The sequence below is a fragment of the Dendropsophus ebraccatus genome, chromosome 2, assembly GCF_027789765.1.
Source record: "Dendropsophus ebraccatus isolate aDenEbr1 chromosome 2, aDenEbr1.pat, whole genome shotgun sequence".
NCBI classification, from domain to species: domain Eukaryota; kingdom Metazoa; phylum Chordata; class Amphibia; order Anura; family Hylidae; genus Dendropsophus; species Dendropsophus ebraccatus.
This window is the reverse complement of record NC_091455.1, coordinates 74,776,485-74,788,279: the sequence shown is the minus strand read 5'-3', so window position 1 is coordinate 74,788,279 and position 11,795 is coordinate 74,776,485. Positions and strand designations below refer to the sequence as shown.

Here is an 11,795-nt window from a genome sequence, read left to right as displayed (position 1 = left end):
GACTGTGTACATGTCCTCTTTTGGAAGTGAGACTTTTAATAAAATCTTGTGTGATTTATTGTAATGTTTGGATACACTCCTAAAGTTCTGTGATTCTAAACAAGATTAGGATTAGAGATGAGCGAATCGCCCGTCTAAATGAAGCAATTTGATTGGCAAGCCATTTATCAGTCTGCTGTCTTTCAACTCTGTCCTGCTCCCTGCCGCTCCTCACCGAAGCCTGGAAAAGCTGGATCCAGTCCTGGGTAACATCTTCCAGTTTCCCAAAACTGGATCCAGCTTTTCCCGACACCCAGGGTGGCCACTTGCCAATCAAACAAAGCACTTTACTTACTTATTTGGATGGGCGATTCGCTCATCTTTAATTAGTCTTATTAAACCAATGGACTTGCATCGAATCTGAAATTTCAGCTTGAAAATGTAAAATCAAAAGCCGAAAATACTATGTCAGGTCTCTAGCGCCCGACACAATTATAGCTGTTCTAAGACTATTCTGCCAATGCTTAATTTCTATTAAAAAAATAAAACCTCAGCCCTTGTGCCGTGTACTAATGACTGATAAGCAGGTTAGAAGTATCTAACCTGCTGTTCTGTCCCTATAGCCCATGGGGCGCTGAGGATGAAGTCTCTTACCTTGATCCTCAGTGCTGTTTTCCTGTAGTTTATCACATATGCTAACTAGGTGGTTTGGTGCACTGGAGGCAGGACTACTGCCCTCAGAGCACTGATCTGCCCTGGCCAGACCTTTTAATGATCATTGGGACGGCACTCTGCAGTGATGTTACTTCGTCGCTCATCGCTGCAGAACAGTGGATGAATAGGCAGTCCAGCCATGGTGTATCAGTGCACTAATGATGGTCCTGCGCCAGAGCGTTTGATAGGCAAGACTGGCAAGATCGCTGCACTGAGGGTAGTCCCGCCCACCAGAACACCAAACCACCTTATTCGCATATACCCCCATATATTTGCGTAAAAAGCAGTAAAAGTCAAAAGATTTTAGGCAAATAAGTTTTTGGAGTAAAATTGGTGTTAATTTTGGAGCAAAGTCTACACACAAACCATTAATAAACTCTCTAGGGACAACATACATAATCATGCTCCACATACTATACTTTCAGGAATTCCCGAAACACAATAGGATACGATTGAACTGATTTATTTTTCATTTGCCTATGTACAGTTTTGCAGAAATATTGATCAAAAAAGCAAAATACAACAGGCTACCAGAAAATGACATTGACAGACATCTGAGGTATTTATCAAGATATCGTCATACTATGGCTACATTGACTCTATTGACTTCCATCATAGTGGGTCAACCCATCAATCCTGCCATCATATTTTCATAAAAAGTCACCCATGTAATCTTGAAGTCAGAAGAGTCTCTAATTTGCATAGAGATGAGGTGTATGTTTGGCTGAGCGGACAGTTCCTTAGGCCAAACAGGATCCCAGGAATTGCTGCACTGAGGGATCGGAGTGCAGACGATTATAGGTTTCTTTTTCCATCCACCTGGAAAGAATTATTTGTAAAAAAATAAAATAAAATACTCACTGGAAAGCCACTTGAAGCTACTGTGCTGGGACCATCTAATTTAGCTATTTCTGATGTATGTCCAGTATCTAATAGTGCAATTTTTTTTTTTTTATTTCTAATACCACAACTGGATAAAGTCAAAGTAGACAGTCAAAAATGCAATTTATCGTAGTAGCTCACGCTGCTTGATAAAGTTGCAAAGTTGGTGTGTCTTATGTTTAGAGCAAGTTGGCTTACTTGAAACTAAAATTTAGCTGTGTGGTGGTGATATAAAGTCATAACCTGTATTCTGCCAGTGATATTGTACAAAAAGTAATAAATTAGTGAAGAAAACAAAATTGTATAAAATGACTTATATAAAACAAAGGTAAGTGATCATGTATATAAAAGTTAAGATTTCTACATTTCAAGTGTTAAGTTGTTTTTCATTCACTCATATAAAATATTTGCTACTGAATATCCTCAATGGATAATTGAGAATACAGCTATCTTTTGGTGTCATTTAGCGATCTTCCATATAGCCTCATCTGCAAAAATTACAATTTATCATCAATTATTGAAAAAGGACAACTAAAACACACCAAGGGGAGCATACTACTGTACATACATGAACTCCGTTATAGCACAGTAAGCAATAAGCCTGTAAGCTCCCTCTAGTGGTGGCTCCAGGCAGCCAGAATTTGATTATTTTAACCTACATGTATAAGAAGAAAAATTGTTTTAGGGTGCCTTCACACACACCGGATTTGATGGTACAGATTTCATGCTGTGTTCAGTTATTTAGATCAAATCAGCTGCGGATCTGCAGCAGAAAATTCGCTGCGATACGGTGTGTTTGAAGCTACCCTTAAGCAGAAACCGAATGAGCCAGTGGTGGGGAGACACTACAAAACAGGGGCGGGTACCTGGCAGATGGTTCTGAGGTGCAATGCATGCTAGGATATGTAGTTTCCATGATGTAAAACTGGGAACATTTCTAAAAGTTTGAATCTGACGTGTGGCCAAGTGGGCCACAGCTGCACAGAACACATGTTCGTGTCATTATTTCACTTTATTTCTTAAAGGAATTTAGCTCACTTATTTAGCAGATAATTAAGGGTTAAGCTACCCTGAAATGCGCTGTGTACATGTGGATTGTGGATCTATGTTACAGTAGAGACAGAGTCTTTCATGCTAAGAAAAAGAATCAGATTATCATGCATTACACAATAGTAAAAATGGTGAATGTAGCAAACCATTGATTAAAGGCACACGCTAGCTACCCAGGAATGGCAGAAGCAAGTTCTCTGCAATTCTTTTGCCTATTGACAATACAATTTCCTTTCCATACTGGGAGAGCAGTCACCAAATATTTATTTTATTTATTGAATTACAGGTTTAGTGCTTTTAGAGTATGAATGGTTGTCCCTCGATGTACCAGGACGACCATTGTTAAGACCAGAACTCTATAGAAAGCTGGTAATTGGTTCTGAGCCTCCATAAAATCATCCCAAAATATGAAAAATAAGCAGATAAAATGGATAAAGTTCTTACATGCAACAGTTAGAAAGGGCTACTGGAGACTGTAAATTACTTTCTTTGTAGAGGACTGGTCTCAAGTTACGATGGTCCAGAAAGAACCATTGTATGTTGTAACCTTAGGCCATTGTAAATTTGTATTTGTATAATTACTTTATGAGTAAATCTGCTTTGCACGTTGCAATACAATATAGATTTTTTTCACAACAATTATAAGATTCGTCAAACAAATAAAAAACATGCATTATAAGGCCATGTTCACAAGAGGCAAGACAACGGCCGTTATTTGACAAGGTACTGCGTACCAGGCTGGATGAACATCACTTTATTTGAATTGGAATGTGGGTGCACTCGGGTGTGCCCGCACTCCAATTAGCTATAGAGCACAATGTAAAGTACGTCCAGGAGCTGTACTTTACACTGTGAGCACAGGTTGTTTTGTACAGCCACTGTCCACTGAAAAAAGATCTGTTCGTTATTTTGTGTGGCCACAGAGAACTATGGCCATACTATATACAGAGTGTATACACTACAGTCATGATTCCATACAATGTAATTGATCAATGTCATTAAACAATGGCCATTGTTGCAACCTGCAATAATGGCTGTTGTTTAATGCCAAAGTACAGATGGCTAATAGAGGGATAAAACAAATGATGCCTGTCTCTTAGCTGATGGCTGTTTGCAAAGTTCTAAAATTATATATATAACATGAGAATACCTCTTTTTTCCCACTTGGAGGTTTCCAAAGCAACAATGACAATGCTGCAATGAAACAAATGGCACTGTAGCCCCCTAACCTTAAAGTGATATACACTGAACACAAATAGTCTCTGTTCAAAGACTGCCACCAATAGATTTTCCTGTCACACATCAGAAGACCTTCAACGCAGTTTTTGAAGAAAAGTTGTGAGCGGCTTCAAATAAGAGAAAAAAATGAAAAGAAGGAGGAGACATTGGTCATTTTACAAATTTTTTATGTAGTCTTTGAAGCCAAAGCTGGGAGAAGAACAATTTTTCTATTATAATTTCTTTCTAAACTCCTACTTCTGACACTGGCTTTAGAAACTGAAGCAAAATGGCTAATGTTAAAGTCCCTCAAGGATTTTTTTCCACACAGTGAAAAAAAAAATTTGTAGTTTGTCTTTCAGTTTTTGTGAGCCAGAGGTGAAGTCAGAGCTGAATTCAGAGGAAATGAGAATATGAATCATGAAACTGCAAAGAGATATATAGGCTTTGGTCTTGCATAACAAATAAATAAATAAAAACATGTGAAGCCACTTTTGAACTTCAAAAATCTGCATCGGAATCTGCATGTGCATTTCCAGCCTACCGCTGATTTTACAGGAGCATAGTACGGTGATATTTTTGCTTCTGGACTATACCCACAAGTCCCAGACAGAAATTACAATTATGTGAAAGTGGTCTTAGGCTAAGTTCCCACACAGAAATTTGGGCCATATTTTGAGCTGCTTTTTTCTCATGCAGCTATGTTCCCACAAAGCTTTTTTTTTGTCCATTTTTTTCTAGCCAGTTCAACGTGAGCTGAGATGCAATTTTGGTGCTCAGGACAAAATTGACAATTAACTATTGTATTGCCCGACAAAAGTAATATAACATCTAAATATCTACTGTCTCTACTGCTTTCGGACGCATAGTGCTATATAATCTGCACTTACCGTGACTAGAAGTCTCACAAGACATAGGAAGTGGGGGCAGGGGTAAGTCGGCCTCCTAGCCTCTTACATGCCCCGATGCTAAGACCACACCCACCAAGCTTACGTCACACTGAACGCATCATGGACCCGAGATGGTGCTCGATCCTAGCCAGCGAGACATGAAAAAAGGATTTTCCTATGGTTTACAAGACTTCCAGTCGCTGTAAGTTTAGAAAATATAGCACTATGAATCCTATGCATTACAGACGGTATATTTAAATGTTGTTTAACTTGGACAACACAATAATTAAATATAAATTTTGGCCGAAGTAGGCAATGTTCACACACTGTACAAACGACGGCTATTCCGTTATGAACGACCGTTATTTAACACTACCTACGGCCAGAATGACTACTTGCAGCCGTAGGTAGCGTTAAACATTGCTACCTTCACGGCAGAATGGCCGTACACCGTATGAACATAACCTTTACTGGGTTCACACTACGTATATTTCAGTCAGTATTGTGGTTCTCATATTGCAACCAAAACCAGGAGTGGATTAAAAACACAGAAAGGATCTGTTCACACAATGGTGAAATTGAGTGGATGGCCGCCATATAACAGTAAATAACGGCCATTATTTCAATATAACAGCCGTTGTTCTAAAATAACAGCAATATTTGCCATTAAATGGCGGCCATCCACTCAATTTCAACATTGTGTGAACAGAGTCTTTTTGTGTTTTCAATCCACTCCTGGTTTTGGTTGCAATATGAGGACCACAATACTGACTGAAATATACGTAGTGTGAACCCAGCCTTAAGGTGTTTTTATACATAGGTTTAGATTTGAAAAACATGGGAAATGAAAGGCTTCTTTTTATATCCACTGATTTTATCCACTTCTGCAGTTTGCTCAAAAAGCTGCATCAACAAATGTTGTAGCATTTAAATAAAACCCAAAGGGGAAGATTTATTAGTCAGTATTTTGCTGGTCTTGGCATAAATTGCACCACAAGTTAACGCTCTGCCATATAAGACACATTTATTGTAGACACCCTTTGCATCTCACTCCACAGCACTGATAAGTCTTGGCCACTCTGTGAATCCACTCTAGAAATGCCACAAAAACTGCATGTGTGATTATAACACACAGATTACTGTGCTGTTATCCTAACCAAAGAGGTAACTAAGTCTGCTGGTTGGGAAGGCATGCTGGTAACTTTAGCTGGTTGCCCAAACCAACCCGTCAACTGATACAAGAAAATACAACAAAGTAACTTGTTTACATCTGAACTGTGAATATGAAAGTGTAAATCGGTAAGTAATGTTCACTTATTGCATCCAATTAATCATTTAAAAAATATTATACAAAATATTAATCAGAAAATGTTTTTTTGATAAAAGGCGAGTCATTGGTCCATACGGCGATCTTACTGCGGACACGATTTTCTTTTTAATTCTTGCAGCTACATTCGTGATGTCAGTAGTGTGTCAATGACTGTTCCTGAATCTAAGTAGAAGAGAAAGATAAAGGCCATCATTTGGAGATTGAATACTCTCTGTATCATTATTCATTATCAGTGCAAGAAAAAAAACAGATTATACACAAATAACCGCAATAAGGCTAGTTATCATTAAAATACATTACTTTATTGATTAAAAACCCAACAGAACATCACATCAACAAAAGGAAAGAATCCAGACTCCATAGTGCAGACACACGGCATTTATAACAGTCATTTAGGAAACAACCTACAATTCCCGGTGAGGTATACGTATATACGTCCCCTTATATGCCAAGTATGAACGGCCATGCCCAAAATTGGACATAAATAACAGCTTATTTATGATGGGATCCTTATGAAATATATATCATGCCACACTCACCCATAAGTGCCGTTAGTCCGTGAATCCCCCTCAACGCACATTTCGCAGTATTACCGCTTTATCAGCTGTGAGTTGTGTTGTTTTTATGTTATGTTTTGTATGTGAAAAACTATTTTGATTTTTAAAAAATGTACTCTGGCTTTTTTGTCACTGGTCTTTATGAATAAGTGAACACATAAATACTTAGATATATGAACACAAAAACATAAATAATGCATAAGAGCATAGAAAGGACTCACTGAATAAAATATAACCAGGTATTAGTTTTCAGGTGAACTGTGGGCTAAAGATTTAGACTCCTCCCTTCACATGTTAGCATGGAGTGTGCCACCAAATTTATTTTAATCTATACTATATATTATATATAATAATATATCAGTGGTTGCAGCGGTGTCCCACCTCAGACGCAGATTGGCTTAGCAGACATTTCAGGAGTTAGATCCCGGCACACATAAGCTCTGTTAGGTGAGTATGAAGCTCACCCCCACCCCCAGACTATGCCCGTCCCAGCAAGGGAAGGGGTCACTTAACCCGATGAAGTCTGTGATTGGGACGAACACCAACCCGAAAAATGCAATCACAATCACATTAAAGAATGCCATGTGCAGTCCAGAAGAACTCCACCAAAAGCCTGTGTGTGGGGTCACCCTTAAACATTTTTTACTTAGCAGTTTACTTACAGTGTGAAACCCGGTTGCGGACAAGGATAACGAAGCTGCATTTTTGCATCTCTACTATGACAACCTCCCCCCCCGGACCAACTGCAGGTTTGGAGACCAATGCTCAGAGTGGGGCATGCAGCCACGATGCAGGCACAAGAATGCGTCTATATTAGGCTTGCTGAATGTGACCCAAAGTTGTCATTTGGGCAGATGTATGCAAAAGGAAACTTTTTATGTTCAACCTAATACATCCCATCATATTTATTCTTCATGCTCGACTTACAGGTGTGTATTCATAGGTCATGCAGGCAGAATGTATAGAAATGCTGTATAATTACCCTTGCTAGTATAAGCAGCAGAGGAGGCACTGTTAGCTTACTGTGCTCTCTGAATTTTGAATTATCCATTCAATTGCATCCCACCCCTAAGGCAACAAAAAAAGAAAATTAGTATACAAAGTATAAAAATAAACTATACAGAGCAAGCCTACAGTAAAGGGGTATTTCCATCTCAACTAATATAGTTATACTTGTAGGGCTCCTCAAGTTAAAAAGGAGAAGTCCGGCAATTTTTTTTTATAAAAGTATGGTATTGCTCTCCAAAAGTTATACAAGTATTGTATTGTATTTTAAGTATTGTATTGACCCCCCCCCCCCCCCCAAAAAAAAAGTTATATAAATCCCCAATAAACACTTTTTTATGGAAAATGTTTATAAAGTGCTTTTTTCCCTGAACATACTACTGCATCAAGGCTTCACTTCCTGGATAAAATGGTGATGTCACGACCCGACTCCCAGAGCTGTGCAGGCTGTGGCTGCTGGAGAGGATGATGGCAGTAGTAGATGCAGTAGCAGACCTTGATGCAGTAGTAAGTGCAGGGAAAAAAACACTTTATGTGCATTTCCCATAATAAGTGTATATTGGGGATTTGTATAACTTTTGGGGGACAATAAAGTACTTAAAAAAAAATTAGCCGGACTTCTTCTTTAAATATGTTTGCAAATACATTCATTTACCAAACTTGCCTTTTTTTCCTGATATGCTGCTTTTTCCCTCCCGTTGTTGACAGTTCATTGTCTAAGTCTGCTCTTAAAGCAGTGGTCTGGCTGTTATATACAGCTATAGTATATATATATATATATATATATATATATATATTCACTTTATTTACTATATTTCTATACATCCACATTATAGAAGTAGCTATATATACACCAGCCAGACCACCTTCTACCTATCTGCTGACATCTTGAACACTGAGAGAGCAGAAGGTCCCTCTGATGGATTTATCTTAGCTTTTTCTGAGTAGTAGCTAAATAGTAGGAAATTTCTACAGAAGACTTTAGAAAGCTGCTTTTTTGGCATTTTCTGGTTAGAAAGCCACCAATTAGTTAAATGTATTTTATATTTAGGAAATGTACTTACTCTGCCTAGCACTTATTATTGCTATTGGGTTATATTGACAATTCTAGACGGTTTTTGAGTTTCGCATTACTTGCTTGGAAGAAAGTGGTGACAGCGCAGCCTATGGCTGGGTTCACACTACGTATATTTCAGTCAGTATTGTGGTCCTCATATTGCAACCAAAACCAGGAGTGGATTAAACACACAGAAAGGATCTGTTCACACAATGTTAAAATTGAGTGGATGGCCGCCATATAACAGTAAATAACTGCCATTATTTCAATACAACAACCGTTGTTTTAAAATAACAGCAAATATTTGCCATTAAATGGCGGCCATCCACTCAATTTCACCATTGTGTGAACAGATCCTTTCTGTGTTTTTAATCCACTCCTGCTTTTGGTTGCAATATGAGGACCACAATACTGACTGAAATATACGTAGTGTGAACCCAGCCTTAAGCTGCAGGAGTGGGATGAAGTGTCAGATCAATATGAATAAGTACCTGCTGTTATCTGCTCAGCTGTCCCACTCCTGCAGCTATAGGTCACGCTGTAACCGCTGCCTGGGGCTGCTCCTACATACTCTCAGGGCAGTGCCCAGGCCCCTGCATGGAAGAAAGTGGTAACAGAGTAGCCTACAGCTGCAGTAGCAGGACAGCCGGGCAGATAACCGTAGGTACATATATACTGTATTTATATTGAGCCTGCTGTTATCTGCCCCTTCTTTCTTCTAGCACTGCCACCGCGCTCTTCATTCAGGGCCCGGGCACTGCTCTAAGAGTATGTAGCATCAGCCCTGGGCAGCCGTTACAGCACAACCTACTGTATAGCTGCAGGAGCAGGACGGCTGAGCAGATAACAGCAGGTACTTATTTATACAGATCTGACACTTCATCCTATTCCTGCAGCCATAGCTGGGTGTATACAGTATTTGGGGGAGGGGAAAGGCTTGTTAATGTTGTTCTCTAGGGAGGTGTACATACAGGGAAGTCTGGGCAACATTAGATAACAGCGGGTACAAATAGTGAGCCTGCTGTCATCTTCCTTCATACAGCTGGGATCCTTTTTGTGCGGCTTGCTCCATCCTATAGTATCATTAGTTCCATATACAGGGCTTCTCTCTTCAGCATGCAGAGACATGCTGCATACACGGAACACCATTGGTGTGACATTCTGTTTATAGGGCGGGTTTTTTGAACACCTGAACAAGTTGGACACTGGGTCGGTCACTGTGTCTGCGAAACTCAAAAAACTGCTGGAATTATCAATATAACCGAACTAGAGAAAATAGGTGCTAGGGTGGGCAAGTAAATTGAAGTAAGTCGGTAGACCCCTTTAATGTATAAATATTACTCTCCTTACCTTTCTTGCATTTGATGAGATGGTGCTGGCCATAAGTCCTTCTAGGTAACTGCTTAAGCTGACTCCTTTTACAGTAATTATGGCTTCTTGAGTCAGTACTGTCCTACAATGAAAATCCACATACAAAACAATGGATCAGATTTAGTAATCATGTGCAATACAAGGAAAGCATAAACTCAGACTAGACAGTCTATGAGATTTTACTCAGAGGTGTCTGCTGTATGATAAATTTGGTGCATCTTTTTGCATATTGCATATTTTTTTTATATATTGCAGGGGCTGCAGTTAAAATAATAAACAACACATACTCATGTAACATTCTCCCACAGGGTCTTACCTCTTATTTCTTCGGGTCCCCCACTGAAAACAATTGCCAGTACTTCCGAAATGGACTCTTGGCAGTGACAGCCTGCTCAGCCAATCAATGACTGATGCAGGACAACGCTGTGGCCAGTGATTGGCTGAGCAGGCTGTCGCTGTCAAGATGAGTCCATCTCATAAGTAGTGGCCAAAGTGTTTAGCAGGCAACCCGAAGACCTGACAGGAGGACCCCAGGGGCGCATGGTAGGTTATTATGGGTTGTTTTTTATTTTCTCTACAACCCCAGCAATATATAAACAAATATGAATGCCTGGAGTACCCCTTTAACTTAACCTGCAAAGATTTTTTAAAATTATTTTAGTCTACAGTACTTGTACTTACTCTTCTGCATTTTCTGGGTGCGGGGTGTAAACCAATCTTTCATCAACAGACACCAAATTTGTAAGTGAAATCTAAAATGGAAAAAGAAAATACTACTTTATCATAAGAGGTTTTCTAAGCCATTTTTATTTGCATATGTTGCTGGTGCTACAGTGAAAATAATCATAAAGCAGCCCCAATCTGTGCCAGCTTCCTGAGTAAAGGGTCCCTGCCACGGTCCTCTTTTGTAGTTCCTTGCCATGCAGAGAGGAACTGCCGGTTTTACCAATCACTGTGCTGAGCGGGCAGTCCCTATCCACATGGCACATCAAAGAAAGACGGAAAATCACACTCAGGAAATTGGCAGCAGTGGGTCTGCGGGCCAGTGAAGTATGCTCCATTGTTATTTTTGCTGCATACTAGAAAAATCCTTCCCTCTCTGAAATATACCTTCAAATACATTCACTTAAAGACAAAAAAAAATTAACACTCACGTTTGTTGAACATAACACCATTTTCTTTTCTACTGGATCCACTACAGAATGCTCCTTAATGTAGGTCAAAGTTCTGCTGGTTCCAAGAATCTGAATGATTGGAGATTAATGTTAAAAGAAAGTTTCTTTCTAAATGTAGTCACAGTCCGTAAAACCACTAAAGTCCACTAAATCCAGCATCTTCATTTTGTAGGGGAAAACAGTTTATGGCTATGTTCCACACAGTATTTGTGCTCAGTATTTTGCTCTGTATTTTGCAACCAAAACCAGGAGAAAACGGAGAAAGGCTGTGTTCACACACTGTTGAAATTGAATGGATGGCCGTCATTTAATGGCAAATAATTGCTGTTATTCAAAAACAACCGCTGGAGGCGGGCCGACCCAACTCCAGTGGGAAGAAACCCCAGCCCCTCCATGACGTCACTCCATTAGAATCAATAGAAGCCTATAATAGAGTGTCTAGGGTCTCCTCCCACTAAGGGTGAGTCGGCCCGCCTCCAGTGCTTCTGCCTGGGCCTGGTGGTACAGTCACTTTAAAGTGAATCTGTCAACATGAGGGTGGCATAAAGAACTGACTTTACTGTAAGG

The 11,795-nt window shown here is 39.6% G+C and overlaps 1 protein-coding gene across 4 annotated transcripts in view; it reads right to left on the bottom strand.

Moving 5' to 3' along the window:
- Positions 1 to 6,090: 6,090 nt before the first annotated feature.
- The window catches only part of PRELID3A (PRELI domain containing 3A), a 38,552-nt gene continuing 32,847 nt past the window's right edge, over positions 6,091 to 11,795 (bottom strand). For all 4 annotated transcript variants that reach the window (XM_069960109.1, XM_069960108.1, XM_069960111.1 and 1 more), the window contains exons 3-7: positions 11,208 to 11,297; positions 10,735 to 10,805; positions 10,033 to 10,135; positions 7,603 to 7,688; positions 6,091 to 6,225 (exon numbers count right to left, since the gene is read on the bottom strand). In XM_069960109.1, coding sequence (XP_069816210.1) covers positions 7,635 to 7,688; positions 10,033 to 10,135; positions 10,735 to 10,805; positions 11,208 to 11,297 — 318 coding nt within the window. In that variant the 3' untranslated portion in view covers positions 6,091 to 6,225; positions 7,603 to 7,634. The remainder of the gene's footprint in view (positions 6,226 to 7,602; positions 7,689 to 10,032; positions 10,136 to 10,734; positions 10,806 to 11,207; positions 11,298 to 11,795) is intronic.